At 40.9% G+C, this 19997-nt stretch overlaps 1 protein-coding gene across 1 annotated transcript in view; it reads left to right on the forward strand.

Moving 5' to 3' along the window:
• Nucleotides 1-19997, forward strand: part of DNER (delta/notch like EGF repeat containing) — a 247215-nt gene that overhangs the window by 64504 nt on the left and 162714 nt on the right. Inside the window, exon 5 of the mRNA XM_024740527.1 lies at nt 636-802. Coding sequence (XP_024596295.1) covers nt 636-802 — 167 coding nt within the window. The remainder of the gene's footprint in view (nt 1-635; nt 803-19997) is intronic.

Genomic DNA, 19997 nt, shown 5'->3' on the forward strand with positions numbered 1-19997 from the left:
ACTTTCACTTATTTTTTTTTATTTTTTATTTTATTGTGGTACGCGGGCCTCCCACTGTTGTGGCCTCTCCCGTTGCGGAGCACAGGCTCCGGACGCGCAGGCCCAGTGGCCATGGCTCACGGGCCCAGCTGCTCCACGGCATGTGGGATCTTCCCGGACTGGGGCACGAACCCGTGTCCCCTGCATCGGCAGGCGGACTCTCAACCACTGCGCCACCAGGGAAGCCCCACTTTCACTTATTTTAGCAGCACTACTCAGGTGGTTTGGGGTTGTATTACACATTTATAATAAATTTTAGCAGGACTCTTTATATTGTGTGTTTATGGAAGGAGTTGTCTCTAAACTCAATATACCCTTTTATTATTGATGAAAATTGTTGCCCAAAGGTGAGTTATCTATTAGTGATTTTTTGGTATATTTTTGATCAAGCGGGAGACAGACGTTTCTAACAGTGTGGGAAATGACGGCCGTGAGTCCGCATGAAGTGCGCGCCTGTTTCGAAGATCATTTCCTCCATTTTCCAATACTTTTATGGATGTATGTGCCGTCTTTATTTTTATTTTGAATTTGATGGCCTGATTCTAAGATGAATTTTTCTGCAAGGGACTTTCCATTGACATCGTTCTCATTTTCAGAATTCGTCAAGATGCCACTGCCTCACTGATTTTGCTGTGGAAGGTCACGGCCACGGGATTTCAACAGTGCTCCCTCATAGATGGACGGAGCGTGACCCTCCTCCAGACTCCCGGGGGCCTCGTCCTCTTGGAGGAGATGGTTGCCTTGGGGCACAATCACTTCATCGGTGAGTTATGGAAATCTTGTATCCAAAACCGCGTCTGGTTCAACCCAACCTCGGTTTGGTGTTTAGAGATAGTATATAGGGAATTTTGCCCAGATAATCTGAATTCTAGCCATCAGCATAATTTCCTCCATTTTAGGTGAGGTTTTTCTTATAATCAAAATTGGCTTCTAAGATAATATTTCCAGTGTGGCTCAAAATTGAAAAATTGTAGGCTTTGAAATCCAGAGACTGTATCCAACTTCTGGCCAAAGAGTCCTAGATGTGTGGTCTTTGGCACTTAATGCTGTGAATCTCGGCTTCATTTTTTTTTTTTTAATTAATTTATTTTTGTTGCGTTGGGTCCTTGTTGCTGCACGCGGGCTTTCTCTAGTTGCAGTGAGTGAGGGCTACTCTTCATTGCGGTGCGCAAGTTTCTCATTGTGGTGGCTTCTCTTGTTGCAGAGCACGGGCTTCAGTAGTTGCGGCACATGGGCTCAGTAGTTGTGGCTCGCGGGCTCTAGAGCGCAGGCTCAGTAGTTGTGGCACACAGGCCTAGTTGCTCTGTAGCATGTGGGATCTTCCCAGACCAGGGCTCGAACCCATGTCCCCTGCATTGGCAAGCGGATTCTTAACCACTGCGCCACCAGGGAAGTCCTCGGGTTCATTTTTGACTCTTTAATCTTCTTTCTCCCAGGATTGTGGGCAACTTGAGGCATTGAATGTTGGTGTCTCAGAAGCAGCTTGGTTTCCACTTGATGTTGGCCTGACCCAGGGCCCTGGGCTCGGCACCTGAGCAAACGATTTATCACTTCTGAACCTCTGACTCAGAATAACTTGGGGGGGTCACAACTCTCTTTGGGGTCCCTCTTGCCCACACCACCTTCCCCCATGGGTCACTTCTGAGTTTTCACATTTTCTCTAACATGGTTAAATCTGTCATTTACCTCTCTCTAAACTACCACATGTCCAATTAGCTGTTTTTAGTTTCCTGTGCCCTGGAGGAAGATGACCTTCAGAAAGTATGATTCCTCCTGACCCTTCCCCTCACCCCCCCACGCCCTCCTCCGGCTCCCCTCAAGGGCTAAGCTTGGGCAGTTTCCAGAGTACTTTCCCCTGGTTTAGCATTCTGATTGTATTCTGCCAGTTTTCTTCATTCCGGGGTTGGGACTTATAACTCTAGCCGCTTACCATGCTGATAACTTCCTGACTTTATTCAGACTTGTTCCGTCCTGCAGCCTCAACTCAAAGATACAAGCTCAAGTTCAGACTCTACTCATTCCAGTCCAGTGCACCCAAGTGGCCCTCTGCATCCTGCTGTTAATACCTTGTCCTGTTCAATCATATATTCTAACAGTCCTCACCTGGAGGATGAGGGAACTAGCGGGTAGAGGCAGCACGTGTCTCTCAGGGGTGTTGAAAGGGTTTAATGAAAATGGATGTGAAAATATAAATCACAAATGTTAGGGATGCTTTTGGTTGTTTTCACAATTTTTTTTCTGAGGTACACTAAATATTTTGCTAAATTAAGTGGACGCATTAAGGTGTATTCTCCAAGATATGTGTTTGATGCAAATATAATGATGACAAACTGGGAAAATGAAATGCTCAGCTCTGTATAATTTATATTGTATTTTATATTTGATCCTTCTCTGGTGATAAGGTCATTTCCCAATCTTCAGAAATCCAACAGGGGGTGGGGGGGCAGGGATTTTATTGGGCAGAGAGAAGGTAAAAAGAAATCAGCTTGGGGAATGGACATGCTCGTAAAAGAGGGGATGGTATTCAACTTTGGACCAGTTTTTGGCTATTAAGATGGATGCAATACTAGATTATTAGTTAGAAATTGTGTGATGAAGTGTTGTCAACAGTCAAATCTAAATTTTACTCCCCAGTACAAGTAACTGTTATTTGCTTCCATATCTGTTGTAACAATTTATTTAAAAGGAAATAGTTTGTATATTTTGATCCATAGTTTCAATTTTATTTTATATTAATCTTTTAAGTTTTTCTTTTTAGTAGATTAGCCTGTTCTGTGACATGGAGCTAACATTTCAAGAAAATGTATGAGTTATCACTACTCTTTAAAATGTCATTAGTTTTACCAAAATATTTACATTCGAAATGTTACCGTACATTTTATACTACTTTGGGTTTTAACAAAACCATGATTTAGACTGATATTGGGAGTATATATATTGGGAGTATATCAGTATATCAGGGATGAAAATTAATAAGAAAGATTTTCCAGTGTTAATATTTATTTATTCTTTTGAGGTACAAGAAATTTTATGAACTCCAGCATAACTTGTGTTCATTTTGCTAATAGAAAATTTCATGGAAAAACATGTCTTTGGTTTGAAATGTTCCTTAGAGGAATAATTTCCAAAAATAAATTTGATATGTTAATAACTAAATTAAGGAATTCTTTCTCAAAGCTTATACTTTGGGTTATGATGAGGAGACAATGATTTTGATCCTTTATTTCTCTAAACCATTATTTTCCACTTTGAAAATTTGTGACCTGATATCTTTTTAAGTTTCCTAACTAGAGCCTCCTGTTTTTTGTTTTTTGTTTTTTGTTTTTTTGCGGTACGCGGGCCTCTCACTGTTGTGGCCTCTCCCGTTGCGGAGCACAGGCTCCGGACGCACAGGCTCAGCGGCCATGGCTCACGGGCCCAGCTGCTCCGTGGCATGTGGGATCTTCCCGGACCGGGGCACGAACCCGTGTCCCCCGCATCGGCAGGCGGACTCCCAACCACTGCGCCACCAGGGAAGCCTCGAGCCTCCTGTTTTATGTGGCTTTGTAATGGAGCTCACCCTCTTTTAGTGTTATTCTTTTAAAAAATAGCAGTCTTGTTTCACAAGCTCCTTTCGAGAGAATGGCTGTCTTCCTCACAATGATAAATTGGCAACACCTACTCATGGCCAGCTACTTCTTTTTACAAAATCTTTTTATTGTAAAGAAACAAGATTTATCTTTTGCAATCATTGTGGAAGCCTTATGCTTACTACATTGACATGTGTTGAACTCTCTTTTTGAGAGTTTAATTTTTTTAAAGCAGCTTCTTATAATAATTACTTTTTTTTTTTTTTTTTTACAATACTGGGCTCTATAGACATGAATACATTTTTAGCTAAGAACCAAAAGACTGTTTTGAAGAACACAATGGCATTCATTCAACGGATGAACCAAGTGATGCCAGTGCAGGTGGGAGAAAACTTCCATGCTGAAGGGAGAGGAAAGTTCCAGAGTTGTGCTGCTGTGTTTTGTCACAGCTGCTCCTTCCTAGAAAGAAACTTGAGGCCCTTTCAGGAACTGTCTCCTCTCTTTCCCTCACTCTCCATAGATTCCCTTACAGAACTAAGGTCCTAAGGAGTTTTAATATTTCTCTGCAACAGAGCAAAGGAATCCCTTTTGTGTCTTTGAGAGGCAAACTTGGTTGCCATTACCAGCTTTCCATAAATGTTTTAAAATTTTAAAATGTTATATACTTTTATTTAAATTTATTTTAAATAAAATAAAATTTTATTTTATCTACTTTTATTTAAACACTACTAGGATCCCATTCTTATTATAATAGTTATAAGCAATTCAAAAAATTTAAAAGTGCTATTTTAAAAATATAAATATCATTATTCCCAGTCAAACTCCATCTTTCTTTTCTGAGTAACCAATATTAATAATCTTGAGTTTTGTATTGCATACAAATATTTTCAAATACACAAATTTACATTATAGTAAAGCAACTATACTCCAACAAAAATTTTTTTAAAAAGGTACAGATGTTCTACATCTCTAACAATAGAGCAGTGAATGATTAAAAAGTTAAGCTGGAGTATACAATGGGATACCATGCAGCAATTTTAAAAGTCAGCATATTATGTTTGATGGAGAAAAAAAATCAAAGATACAGTTTCAAATTTAAAAAAATAAGTTGAAGAATATAACACTATGTCATATAAATGTTCCTTTTTAAAATTTATTGCTGACAGCCTCACATTAATGTCCTGCGCATTGCGGGTGATGAGAATGTATTTACCTTGGACTCCCCTTTGCTCTGGTGCATTTAATTTTTTCCAGTTTTCCTTCACTACCATGGCCTTATGAATATTTATCCTCTTTCACGGGAAGAAAGAGGTCATGTAACATTGTATACAACATGTGGCTCTTCCCTCTGGGCCTCAGGGTACCAGCCCCTTTCCTCCTGTGCTGTCACCCAACTTCAACTCTTCCGCCCTCTTCTTAATTATCTCTTCTGTCTTCCCTAAATATGTCTCTCCCAAATACTTTTTTGCTTTATGCAGTGTGTTGGGGGCAAAGAACTAAATCGACCTTGGTTTAGCATCTTCTGCTCCACTGGAGGTGCCCAGGGTGCTCATGGGGATCCATTCACCCAGTGCTCTCGATTCCCAAGTAGGAGATTCATTGTTCCAGTTGCATTTTCATGAAATGCAGCTGAGGCTTCCCCTGTCTGAAGTGGGTCATTTTTTGCTTTTGTTTTACTTGTGGTTGCTTGGAGACACTGCCATGATGGACCATCTCAGGGGTGGGGTCCAAACCGGCCCTCTGGTGTGTTGCCTCTGTGTTGGAAAGCTGCTGGAGGTCTCCATTTCCTTAGGGTAAAAGCTGCATTGGACTCCTTCTCTAGGCTTTTATTTCTTCTCGTCCCTTGCCCTTAGGCATATTTCCCCTCAATTCTACACGGTGGACCTCTGCTCCAGCCACCTGCTACTTGTGCCATCCCCACCTGTACCTTCCCTGTCCTCCCATGCTCTCCATGCCTCAGACGGCCAAATCAATCTCCCAAGACCTCATTTATTTACTTTTTAATTTAATTTTTATTTTATATTGAGGTATAGTTGATTTACAATGTTGTGTTAGTTTCAGGTGTACAGCAAAGCAATTCAGTTATACTTACGTATACATCCATTCTTTTTCAGGTTCTTTTCCCATATAGGTTATTACAGAATATTGAGTAGAGTTCCCTGTGCTATACAGTAGGTCCTTGTTGATTATTTATTTTATACATAGTAGTGTGTATATGTTAATCCCAAATTCCTAATTTATCCCTCCTCCCCACCGCCCCCAGCTTTCCCCTTCGGTAACCATAAATTTGTTTTTGAAGACTGTGAATCTGTTTCTGTTTTGTAAATAAGTTCATTTGTGTCATCTTTTTAGATTCCACATATAAATGACATCATATGATATTTTTCTTTCTCCGTCTGACTTACTTCACTTAGTATGATAATCTCTAGGTCCAACCATGTTGCTGCAAATGGCATTACTTCATTCTTTTTTATGACTGAGTAGTATTCCATTGTTGATATGTACCACATCTTCTTTACCCATTCCTCTGCTTCAAGACCTCATTTAAACTCTCCTCACTTGGAGTGGTATAGGATGAAAACAGCCAGCAAAAGATTCTGCTGTACAAGGATTCCCAAATCTCCTTAAATTCTTACAACTTCCTACAAACACACAGACGATCCGGGAATATCCTCATAGTTAACTCTCCTTCTGATCAGAAAACCCAGCAGGGCACGTGTACTTTACTGATACTTCTTGTCGATCGCTTGCTCAGAGGAATGCTGCTGCCCCCTCCCCTACTTTTCACTTCTGTGGTCTGTGTTTGTTGCTACCTCAATCTGGTATTTTGCCTCTTTCCTCTTCCTTGAATTTATTTTCCTTTCCATCCAGCTCATCCTCTCTCCAGTCTTTTCTTTCTGGTAGTCGAGCCGCTTATATGTGTCTTTTCTTGCTTTCTTCATTCCCTTCTCCTGCTCATAAGCCACTACTTTTTCGATCACTTTTACCACACTTGTACCATTCTTTCTTACAGCTTTTAGTACATTTTTATGTCTAATTTATATTGTAAAAAGAAGTACATTGTATGTTAAATATAGACCAATGGTGTATCGTTTATGATCTACTAAAAAGCTGCTCTTGTAACTTTAGATCCACTTTAACTTCACAAAGGAATGAACAGTGGTGGCCTTGGAGCTGGGATCACATCTTCAAGATTATAGCTAGTAGATTAGCCACAGAGCTCTGGAAATCAGTGACCTCCAGGTCTTTGTAACTGCCATCTTAACTGGATTAGAAATGTTCCCAGTCTGCCCATGACCCTTTTGTGACACCTGTAGAGTGCTTTAAATTTCCTTGATTCTGAATATCCAGTTGAAAAAGATTCTTGTCTTGCAAAATTATTGTAAAGCAGTGCATTCTGTTGATTTTCTTCTCTTGAGAAATAAGGAGAAATTACCCAGTACTTGAGCAAGTACAATGAGGGTTAAGACTTTGATTGAGGTAATAAGATGGCTCTGGTGCAATGGACTTTCACAGCCCCAGTGGTTTCAATCTTTAGGGACTTACCCGTTACATTCGTTTTCACTGGCATCATGATGCTTCCTTGGAGACATAGTCTTTTGTAGTCTGTTTATAATGGCATGTTTAAAAAAATAGAATTTTCAATACACAACCAACAGATGCTGTCATTCTTAGGCAGAAGTTCCTCATTTGGGCTCAGTTGGCTCCTGGTTTTGCAATAGTTTTGGAGGTCAAAGGTCACTTCACGGATCCCATGAATCTCCTGAAAATGCACTGTAGACTTTTATGTGTTTGTGCATCTTTCTTTGGAGAAAGCCCAAACTTCGGTGGGTTCTCAGAGACATCTGTGTCTCTAAAAATTTTAGAACCAACTCTTTAAGCTGTGTGTGATCATCTGACAATGTGTACATTTTCAACATTCTCTGCTCATTCAGTGACATCGCTTTTGACTGATTTACCTGCTTCCCAAGTCTCCAAATCAGGGAACTTAACCTAGTTTTACTTATTTACATTTTTAGGCAGCCGGGCTGTGGGAAATACTCAGTTCCTTATTATTTTAGAAAATCTGCATTGCATGCCTTGTTCTCAGGCACCGTGCTCACCTGGAAATGCCAAGGTGATTTAGGTGTGGTCCCTGAGTGCAGGGGCAACAAAGGTGGAGACAAGTGGCGTGTCAAAGAGGAAGGAGCAGGTAACTTTGCTGGGGGTGGAGCAGGTGTGGGTGGGGCGGGGGCATGACAGGGCAGGCAAAGGATTCTTCTTGGCTTTACAAAGGGCAATGCATGACAGTTTGATGGCCCAAGAGTGTGTGTCATTAAGAGAGTTTAATAATAGTGCTAAACATTGTCTAATGGCCATCACAACTGGAAATAGACTTTAAATTTCAACAGGCACATAACAGAACCTTAGAAAATCCCACCCACTCCTCCAGCTGCCTCTTATCTTAAAAATACCTTTAAAGTTAAGTGCGCAAGGTGTGAGTTTTATTTCCTGGGTTCTGTTTTTATCCTCAACAGGTAAAGGAAGTCTAGACTTTGATGTGATTTTTCAGGTAGTCTTTCAGAATCTTTTAATAAAGCTCTAGTTTCTTACTGTTGACCTCTCTCTGTCCCATCCCTTCTGGGTAAACTATTCCTGTGAACCTTGTCCTTTAAAATGTAAGTTTCAAAAGTAGTTTAGCTGGAGTTGGAGTGTCTCATCCTGTAAACTTGATGAAAAGAGGGATTTGGGCAAAAGTGCTCCCAAAAGCCAGGGGACACCATGAGGACCTCCCTAGTTGGGGTAAGGGTGGTAGGCAGTATTCAAAGGGGAAAATGTTCCAATAGTAAAGTAGGGACAGGAGATTTTTTTTTTTTTTTTTTTTTTTTTTTTTTTTTTGTGGTGCGCGGGCCTCTCCCGTTGCGGAGCAACAGGCTCCGGACGCGCAGGCTCAGCGGCCATGGCTCACGGGCCCAGCCGCTCCGCGGCATGTGGGATCCTCCCGGACCGGGGCACAAACCCGCGTCCCCTGCATCGGCAGGCGGACTCCCAACCACTGCGCCACCAGGGAAGCCCCAGGAGATTTCTTTCAACATCATAGCTTGGCTAGAGAGCTCCTTGAAGCCATGCATGATGACCAATATTAATTTTTTTGCCTGTGCCTATTTCTTAGCAATTTAGGCATCAGCTCTCTGGATGGGTCTTACTTTATCTCAGCCATTTTTTGATGAATTCTTGTGTTTCTTGCTCAGGAGTTAAAAGGAATCAGGAGGTAAATAGGCCAGACAGTGCCCCTCCCCACCTGCTGTGCTTCTCTACCTCCAAGCTCCCTGTGGCCAGTCCCTGGCCATGAGGGCCATGTGGAGCCCCCAGGACCTGACTGCCTGTGGAAGACTCAGGGTGGTAGGAAAGGGGGTGGGAATAGGGCCAGGTGTAGACCAGGACATGTCAGAAGAAAGAATTCCCATGTGGAGTAAAAGCTGCTTATATAAGTTTTCCTCTTACTTGTTGGAAAAGGCCACTGGGAGATGCAGAGCCAGATTGATAATGCAACTCTTGCAACTGTGAAGACTTTATGGCCTGCCTAGCTCTCTTGCACGCACTCAAGTTATATTTTTCCTGGCTCTGATGTCCATTTTAATTTGTATTTCACTATTTAATGGTATTCATTTTCTGTAAGTCCCTCAGACCTTCTAGAATGAATTAGGATATAAGGAAATAAGGTATTAATTGGGGCACTTAAAACTTCTGAATACTCTTTACTAGACCTTGATGATATCTTCATTGAGTATGGTATTTTTTAGACCCATTAGTATAGGGATGGGTATTTGCATCATAGCTCTGAACCAGTAAAGCAGGGTTGATTCTCTGACATGTCTTAACTCATCTTTCTTGTACACAGGTTGTTGCCCGACTATTTTCTGAAATCACCCCTTGCATTCTCGCAGTGTCTGAACCTGCCTTCTCTAGACCTGCTTAGTTACATGAAGCCTTCAGTCTCCAGGTCATTCTCCAACAAACCTGCAGTATTTTATGAACTCTTATTGGTGGAGGTGGATGGAGTATACATCTTACCATCCAAATCTGGGGCTCTGAGGTCCCTGGCCCCTTGGCTGTACATTGAGCTGGAATCTTCCTCTCTAAGCCCAGAAGTATTGAACCTCCTCCAGCTTTCAGCTGTGAAATCTAATTTCCTGCAGGCGTAAGGCCGCACTGTCTCTAGTTCCCTTTCAGGGCTATCACCTTGTCCGGCTTCTCTGCCCATGGTAGGCCCTCGTCTCTGTGGTCTGGACCCTGTCTTCCTTAAACTGCAGCAGTTCTGCCTGGACCACCCCCAGCTCTTGCACATTGATGCCAGCCTGGAGTGGAGCTGTCTTTTCCCCCTTCTGAATCGTGTGGTTTGGCTTGCTGGTCACCCTTTCCAGATGTTCATCTAACCCCAATCCTGCAAGTTTCCCACTTATTTCTCTCTCTATGTAGCTGGCATCATTTTTTCCCAGTCCTGTCTCCTTTCCCTTCTTCCAACTCCTTTATAAAATCCTCACTTTTCCAGCCACTTAAGTCTCACCAACCCCTTTGATAATCACGTTTGCAGCCAGCATCGTACAACTCAGCATCTGAATATTCCTTTCCTCTTTGATCTTTTTGTATGTTAATTTTATGTCTTTAATTAGACTGTAAACTTCTGGAGAGAAGGAACCATGTCATAGCTCCTCGCACTATTATGGTCACATGATCACCTGAGTGATTAAATTTTGTTCATATGTAACAGTTATTCTGCTCAGTAAATGCCATGTGAAGAAGAATTCCAGTTGCAGATGTTAACCTGAAGAATTCTTTGTAAGTTTTCACAACCCATCTCCGTGACACTTAAACTTTACCCCCCTTTATTACATTAAAAGTAGAGGATCAAATGAAGAAAAAAGGGAAAGAAAGAAACTTTTCATCGTTCTTTTGGGAAAGCTACATTTTGCACTTTGTCCTTTAAGATATCTTGCTCTGGAGGCCAGGGGTAAAATAGTCAAAGGAAGTTTGGAAAGAATGCCAGCTATAGCATCATTAACATACAGCTTTTGCTTAATGCTTAAGATTAACAAAGAAAATGCAAATATTTCACCTTTTATTGCTCATCTTAAAGCCACAGTTGAATATGGTCTATTGAACTCCCTGAAACAGGGGGGAAAAAAAACTTGGGAATGTTCAAATAAAGGCAATAGTTGGAAGAGAACAGAAGCAGAAGTATAAGTCTGTCCTGAACAGCATAATTTAGATGAAATTGTTATAGCTCACATTTGTCTAGTTGGGAGTTTTCTGTTACATTTAAGTTTTACTTAAATTGGATCCACATTTCAATATTATTAGCAATCAATATTATTCTTTTTGATCTTTTTTTTTTTTTGCGGTACGCGGGCCTCTCACTGTTGTGGCCTCTCCGGTGCGGAGCACAGGCTCCGGACGCGCAGGCCCAGCGGCCACGCCTCACGGGCCCAGCCGCTCTGCGGCACGCGGGATCCTCCCGGACCGGAGCACGAACCCGCGTCCCCTGCATCGGCAGGCGGACTCTCAACCACTGCGCCACCAGGGAGGCCCATGATCTTTTTATCATTGGTAATGAATATTAGGATTTTTAGTTGTTAGTTGGCTTTGAACTTCAGTGCTCTGCTATCTTCCTAAATATTGTCATGGTCAGCATCATTTATTTATCGGTACCTCTTGATTGTGGTGATAAACCAGGCATTGTTTTTTAAAAAATCTATTAGAAACACACATGGTCCTTAGAGTTGACAGTCTAATATTCACTGGGCCCTGTTGAGCATTGGTTGGTCAAGCTGTGGTGGAATTGGGGCAGGTGAGTGAAGATAAATGAGACATTTCTCCTGCCCTTCAAGACAGCCTCTGGAATCTGGCTTCGTAGAAAGGCAGATTGCTGGCCTACGGAAAATAGGTTGGTGGTTTTGCCAGAGGCAGTGGATGGAGTGTGGGGTGGGTGAAATGGATGAAGGGGGTCAAAAGGGACAAACCTGCAGTTAGAAGATAAGTAAGCCCTGGCGATGTAAAGCACGGCGTGGCAACTATAGTTAATAATACCGTATTGCATGTTTGAAAGTTGCTAAGAGGGTAGATCTTAAAATTTCTCATTATAAGAAAAAAGTGTGTAACTCTGTATGGTGATGGATATTAACTAGACTTATTGTGGTGATCATTCTGCAGTATATACAAATATCAAATCACTTCGTTGTACCCCTGAAACTGATACAATGTTATATGTCAATTATATTTCAATAAAAAATAGATAAATAAAAAAGGAGAGCAGAGAGGCTGCAGGTAATTCTCCTAAAATGTGGACCTAATGCATTAAGTGGTTTTCAGAAGCAAACTCAAGGTATGTCTCTATAACCATAAACTCTCCCTCTCTCCCCCTTCCCATTCTGCCTTCCCATTCTTTTTCTCTCCTTCTCTCAGCCCTTTATTTAAAAATAAAGATAGTGCTTTTTACTTATAGATTAAGTTGGAAACATTAAATAATAAATAAAATTATTTTTATATTTTTAAGAACTTCTTGTTAACTAGTACCTTTTTACTTAATCGATAACGTGAATTTTAACCCAAATCTTATCCACAGAATTTGATTAAAATATTAAAAAAATTTTTTTCCCCCGCTTCTTTTAACTTAAAGACAAACCTTCTCAGGGCTTTGCCAGTTTACTGTTAAAAGTTTTTCTAAGTTTCTGTCAGTGCACATTTCAAATGAGAAAGTAAATTCTTTCATTGCCTTTTTTACAGTCCACTTTCTGCTTCTCCGTAAGATCTCTTCTGTTTCTTCTTTCCAAAGGGGAGGGGAGGGAGAGAGGGAGGGCACGTGAAGAAGAGAGGTGGGAGAAGAATGGGAGTGGGGGGAGAGAGGGAGGGAACGTGAAGACGAGAGGTGGGAGAAGAATGGGAGTGGGGGGAGAGAGAGAAAGAGAGAGATTGATTATCAAGGCTGAATATATAAACATAGGGAGTATGGTTTTTTCTCGCCAGAATGTAATTTTCCAATTTACTCTCCTTTGGAAAATAAAAGAAGGCTCTAGTGTCTATTTCTTATCATAAAAGTAATGCATACAAGAATAAGAAAAACTGAAATGTACTTTCTGTAATTCCCCATCCGCCACTGACAACCAGCGTTTGCATTTTGTGGTATTTCCTTCCAGATACTTTCTTTATATGACAGTGTGTGCATGTACATACGTGCTTTTTTTCTGGAAACAGAACACATTCATGAGCTGTCTGGTTACTTGCTTTTTTTCACTTAATGCAGCATTGGCATTCTTTTGTGTTAATCGATATAAACTTAGTAGTCTTCTTAATGACCGTATAGAGTTCCACTGAATCAATGCACTATGATTTAATCAATATGCTATTGTTAGGCCATTATCTCCTTCGTTTCCTCCTTTCTTTTGCGTCTTTAGACAGAATTTCAAACATCATGATAACCTCGTCTTTGTATCTTTTCTGGTGATCTATTTGGGTTACATTCCCAGGTATGAAATTTACTGGATCAATGCACATTTTAATGACAAATTAAAATATATTATCAATTTGTCCTTCTTCCAGTTTTCCCTCAGGATAGCCAGTTTATCTGTGGAATTGTGCCTTGTCCCCCTTCCATCAATTTTGACCAGATGCTTTTAACTAGATCCAGCTGGAAATTTACATATACCTCTTAGCAGCATCCTTAACAGTCTGAAACATTTAGGGATCTCCTCGAGGAGAAAAGTGGTCATTATCAGTTTCCAGAAAAAGGACAGTACAAATCTCTTTAAGCGGAAGATATTCAAAGTGGTTTCATTACAATATTGCATTTACACCTCAAAGTATGGTAAATGTAATGGTTTCATTATAGCATTGAGTTTGCACATCAGAGTGAAAGTAAAATGGGGACAGGAGGATGGGGAATGAACATGGGATTGCTGCTCTCACGGTCCCTACCACGTCGTCAGGTTCTAGTGATGTTTCTCCCATTTAATGCTAAGCAAAAAACATCTACTAATATATTCCACAAGACTACAACCCCTGATTCCATTTCCACCTCCTTCTCTTAAATTATTTTGCTTTCCCACTTCAACATCCTGGAGATAGATAGTTAAGTTCCTTTTATCATGGACTTCTTATGAGGTCAGAATTCTTCCATGAGAATGGGGCAGAGGGTTTTCCAGAAAAGACATACATTTGGAAAAACTACCAGGGATGCTTTAGAGATGATCATTTGATTTTGACACAAAATCATGGTAGTTGTAATTGTTTTTCACAAAGATCTTGGTTATCAAACTGAGAGTAGCAAGTAAATGGACTGAAATAAGGCATGTCAGCTGGAGAAGGTTATCTGGTTGTTGGTGAGGAATATAAATAATTAGGATTGAATTTCAAAAAGACGCTCTTGCTTTCTCCTCTTTTCTCCTCTTTAGTGCTGTCTCTTGACATTTGGGTATTGAATACCATGATATTTTTGGTATTCACACGCATCCTTAACAAGTACAATGCTCTCTTGGCTGTCCTGTTTTAATGCTGTAATTGTGAGTTTGACCTACAAAAGTTATATTTGCTTGGTGGGCAAATGGAAAATCTCCTTAAATAAATACACTGACAAATACTGTTTGGCTACATCACTAATAACAGATGACAGCCTCTGGAACATGACCATGTGAAAAAACAGGATCTGCATCATCTGTGCATTTATCCACAGCCCTGTTTATCATCAACAACTATTTGTTGATTAATTACCATGTGTAGGACACAGTGTTCAGGACAGTGAATACAAAGACATAGAAGATCCCAACTCCTGACTTTGAGGGATTTTAGCCTCCAGGCAAGCAGGACATACTCCATACTCATATGTAACCCAGATAAATTTTGTCGTCCTGTGGCTCAGTCTTGTTCATAGAGTTATATTCGAATAAACAAAATCCAGTAGCCAAAAAATGAATTAAAAACACTTTAAATCTTCATTCATCTTTTTGAGGCAATATGAATAGGAGTGGGGAAAATGCATTTCTGTTGTGCAGCAAAAATCTTATCAATCTTATCTCCTCCTCACTGCTCTCTTAATAGTCTCTGTGTGTTTGACACTTGCTTTGTGAAATTCTCTCTCCCACTCTCAACGTCTGCTCCCCAGAATCTCAGCCCAACACCCAGCCTTTGAGGCTTTTCCTCCTTTCTCTTCCTGTTATCGCATCTCTTTATTTTGTGTATCAGTGTAGCTTCTCTGCTTGTTTGTTTTTACTTCTTCTCTCTGTCTTGCCCATTACCTAGGTTCTCACTACAAAGAACTTGCCTGGGAACTGACCCAAGAAGTAAGAGTCCTTCCCCATGAGAAATGGAAGTAAGAGAAAGATTGTAAATATCCATATAATAAGTCATTGCTTCTCCTGCTAGATATTAATGATTTTGAGATGATGTTCCACATAAAGTGACAAATGAGGAGATAAAGGAGTGTATATTAAATTTATCAGGTGAATTATACAGTCAGTGTAAGGGCTACATGAATGCAGAATGGCAGAGTCATCACTAAGGGGAAAGTTCAGCTTTAGACTTGAGGTATATCTTGAGCTTGGCCTTGAACTCCGGAGTCAGTTTGAGAGGGAAAGACATTCGAGATAAGAGAAGTGGTGTGAACAATGATGTGCAAGGGAGGATGCATGTGTTTCAAAATAACAGATCAATTTGGCTGGAGCAGCAGATTTCAATAAATAAAGCATGGAAAATTAGGAAACAGTTAGGATGCATAAGCTAGACAGTGAAGGAGGTTGCATACTGCGCTAAGGGGTTTGTATTTAGCTTGTAGGCAGTGGTGAACAAGTTTTACAGCAGGAGGAGTGCAGGTTGTGACAGTGGTGGTGGGATAATATGGTGAAAACTGTGGAGTAACTTTTGGTGGTGAAGATGAAGGGTCAAAATCAGCTGTCCTGGAGATTTAATCAGACAGACCTCCTGCAAGGGAATAACGGCCCTCGGAAACATTTGGTTTGGGCTTGTTTTAGATTTTGTGCACGTGATCTTATTTTATAGACTACGTTGTTGAGGGACTTCCCTGGTGGTCCAGTGAGTAAGACTCCGTGTTCCCAATGCAGGGAGCCCGGGTTCAATGCCTGGTCGGGGAGCTAGATCCCGCATGAATGCCTCAACTAAGAAGCCTGCATGTCGCAACTAAGACCCAGTGCAGCCAAAGTAAATAAATAAATAAACAACTACATATTAAAAAAAAAAGGAATACATTGTTGAGCTATGTAGATGCACAGACCCCTACGTCCACCCATCATACATATGTACACACAGAGGTGCACATAGGTACGTGTAAGACACACGTGGTTGCATGTGCATACACACGTATGCTCATTTGTGTATATATACATATACAGATGCACACTTGTACATAGATTCGCCCATACAGAGATGCAAAGATGTGTATATGCACATATGTGGTTTAAAGGACTTGATAGGTGGAAAACTGTAAAAAGGTATACAGCTCGGAGCAGGTAGGAGGGAGCATGTGGGGACCCATAAGACTGAGCAATTCGTTTGGAAAGAAACAGAGTTTTTAGAATTGGAAATAACGCTAGTATTTACATGGAGAATATAGTACATAACATTCATGAATGCAAAACAATCAGCAAATTAATGAATTAATTTTGTATTAAGTTTTTATTTTAAGAAGCATTTCCTTGAGAATATGAAAGTGTGATTGGCTTCTGCATACAAGCCTGATTCCAAAAGCTTGAATTTCACGCTGGGGGGCTGGGTGTCCTCCTGTGGTGGCAGGCAGCCCCTCAACCAGGGCGGGCCTACACTCAGCGTTAGAAATGGCAGCTCGAGAAGACGGAGGCCCACGTGATCTGTCCAATCATTCTTTCTTTGTTTCGGATGGGAACAGATGAACAAAGGTCCGTTTTGTTTTGTTTTGTATTGGACCTCTGCCTTACATACTGCGATTCCTGTTAGATTTTCCAGTAGTGAAGGCAGCCTGTCCAAACACAGTTAGATTGGGATTTTGAACAGTAAAGGTTCTAAGGGAGATGGAGAGAATTTTTAATTTGCTACATTGACTGCTACAGAAAGAATCGATGATCGGATAGTATTCCCAGGACTTTCGTAAAGACTGAAGCGTAAATAAAATCTGTTCTGGGACAGATTTAGGAAACCCTTTTCAGCCCACTGAGCTGACGGTAACATTGAACTAAAGAATTTAATTTCGGAAGAGAGTTGATTGGGAACTGGGACAATCTGTAATTCATTCTTTCTTGGTAAAGCTCCCGAAGCAGGATGATTGGTGGTATTGTTTGTAGTCTGGAGTAGGGCATGGTTTAGCCTGAGGCTTGCCTCCTAAATTGGTTTGGGGCTCTGTGTTCATGCAGCTACTGGCTGAGATTAAAGCCACTCAGCTCCTGTTCAGTGCTGTTATTGATCACTGCATCCACGGAGGCTGTGAGCTATAGAGCAGGAGATCAGGGAAGTTGGTCTCCGTCACTACCAGCTTTCTTTTCTTTGTTCCTCTTCACTCCTTTGTCCCTCTTTTATCCAGTATTAGCTGGCACCACACTCAGCTTGCTTGTCCTCCTTTTCCCCCTTTCTTTCCTCCCCAGAATATTTATTGAGTACCTACTGAGTTAGCTACCTGCTTGGCACTGGCAATAGAGCAATGAACAAAACAAACAAAAATCTCGGCCCTCGTGAATTTTATGTGTTAATGGGGTGACAGGTAATAAGGAAATAATTCTACAAATAAATAGGAAATGCCAACTGTGATAGCACACGTGCTGTGAGAGTAGATAATAAAAATCTGACCTAACCTTGGGGCAGTGGGGATCGCTACCTTGAAGGAAAATGACTTGGCTGAGCTATTAATGAGGCAGTGAGAAAACTTTTCCAGGCAGAAAGCTGGAACTGCATGTGCGAAGGCCCTGTGGCTGGAGAGAATGCATAGCTTCAGAGGAACTGCAGTAAGGCCACAAAGCTGGAGCTCGGAGAGCAAGGGGGAGAGAGGGGGAGATGTGGTGGAGATGGAGGCTGGGTCAAATGTCCTCACATGCTGGGCTCTGGAGACGGCGTGAAGATCCTAGTGGCCGTGAGGAGCTGTTGAAGGGAAGGAGCTGATAGACACATTCGTCCCGTGTAAGGTCCCTACTGAAATACGTGCGTTTTAACTTGGCAGAAAAGAAGTCCTTCTTAAGACAGCAGCTTCCATACCTGGCAGTCAGACATCTGGGGGAGTGGTAAACCCACAGGCATCTGTGGCCACATCCCCAGAGATTCTGCTTCACTGGGTCAGGGTGGAGCAGAAATAACAGTTTATTAAATAAACTCTGTGGGTAATTCTGATTCCAGGGGTTTGTGAGCCAGATAGGAGAGGGCTCTAGTCGTGGAGACCTTCTTGGAGCTCCTGAAAATGAAACAGGTAGGGAAGGCTGCCTCTGAGCATCTTGAGGACAGACCGTGTGACTCTTCTTGTGATGAAAATGCTAATAGGAGCTAGAAATAGCCCAGCCAAACAGGCTGAATTGGAGTCAACCTCTCCATACCTCCCAATTTTTTTTTCCCCTCAAATCATGGCACACATTGGGGCATTATTGAAATACACTGGCTCATTCTATTTTTAGTGCAGTAAATACCCGCACAGAAACATACGTGCATAATTCAAGAAGCAAATGCATCTCAAATTAGAAATCTCACCAAACACTTGTAAATTCAGGTCACATCTTCCATATGACCTTGAAGTTACCAGGTAGTCTTGTCGGTGGCCACTTAAATGTGGGGTTTTGAATCAAAGCGGAGCAAAGAGATGTAATAGAACAAAGGTAATCACAAGATCGTGTTCACGGCAGCCAAAAAGGTAAACATGTCAATCAACAGCTTTTCACGTTAGCTCCTCTGAAGACCCGATCCCCTGGCTTCCTAATGTTATAAAGTCATCTGCAGCCCCGATTAGCTGTGCATTTATAATCTCCCATTACCCTCACATCAGCACAGAGAAGTGATTAATTATTTTGGCATTCATGATAATGTCATTAATCAGGATTCATTCATTGGGTATTAATGACTGGACGTGATGGACGTTCATTGTATATGAATTCTACAGTAATTTAGCAATTGATTTACTAGTAGTTGATGAGTTGAAAGTGTACTAATGGAAGATTAAGTCATGTAATTCTAACTGATTATGAAAGGGTGATCAGATAGACATTGAAAAAGAGATTAAATAAATGAGGAATTTCAGTTGTATATTCTGTGTGAGCCAACAAAATTTCAAAGGAAAACACAAATTACTTTTCGTGTTCTACCAATGGGTATTCAGGAACTGGCATTAAAAAAATGTGTCCAATTAGGAAGTGGTTTTCATATGCAATGAGAATTTTTTTTTCTAAATGGAGATTACTTAATGCCCAAAATAGGCACATAGAGAGATTTGACAGGCTTAGCTGAAAATTTTGCTTCAAAAGAGGATTTTATAATTTGAATATTTTATAACATTATGTCATTGTATTGGCCAGTGTCTCTTGTGTTATTGCTGGTTATACTTTTTTTAAAAAAAATGTCTTTTAATCCTATAAATTGTAGCCATACCTCATTTATTCATCCATATATATGTGTGTGTATATATAAATATATATATATATATTACAACTTTAAGTAAAGCCTAGAGCTTAGCTTTTTAAAATAGAACCTAGGCATGAATTATTCAAAATGTGACAGATAACCTCAGTCACATTATTATGAAGGTACTTTTATTTGGACATTATCTTAAAATCCTAGGTATAATTTTTAAAAGTAGCAATAATAAAAATTTATTTCAAAGTTTCGACTCTCTAAATGACCTTCTTGCTTGCATCTTGGCTCTGCTGTTTCCTCAAGGGACATACTTTCCCAGAGCCTTCTTTTCAGACCTACACAAGTCTAAGTTTCATTCAGGACCCAACTTTAAGTAGATGTTGTTTGTCGGTATTGCTGTGGATGGTGGTGGTGATGGTGGTAATAATGATAATGACGTTGGTGGTGGTGATGGCGATGACGGAGGTGATGATGACGATGATGATGGTGATAGTGGTAGTGATGATGTGATGTTGATTGCTAGGGACTGAATGTTTGTGTCCCTATTCTTCCAAATTTATATGTTGCAACCCTCACCCCCAGTAAGTGGTATTTGGAAGTGGCGCCTTTGGGAGGTGATGAGAGTTAGATTGAGGCATGATGATGGAGCCCTCATTGTAAGATTAGTGCCTTGATAAGGAGATGAAGGGACCAGCACTTTCTCTCCACCACGTGAGGGTACAGAGAAAAGACAGCTATCTGTAAACCAGGAAGAGGTGTCTTCCCCAAGAACCTGACCATGCGGGCACCCTGATCTCAGACTTGTAGCCTCCAGAACTGTAAGAAATA

Source organism: Neophocaena asiaeorientalis, unplaced genomic scaffold, assembly GCF_003031525.2.
Source record: "Neophocaena asiaeorientalis asiaeorientalis breed wild unplaced genomic scaffold, Neophocaena_asiaeorientalis_V1.1 scaffold388, whole genome shotgun sequence".
Classification (NCBI taxonomy): domain Eukaryota; kingdom Metazoa; phylum Chordata; class Mammalia; order Artiodactyla; family Phocoenidae; genus Neophocaena; species Neophocaena asiaeorientalis.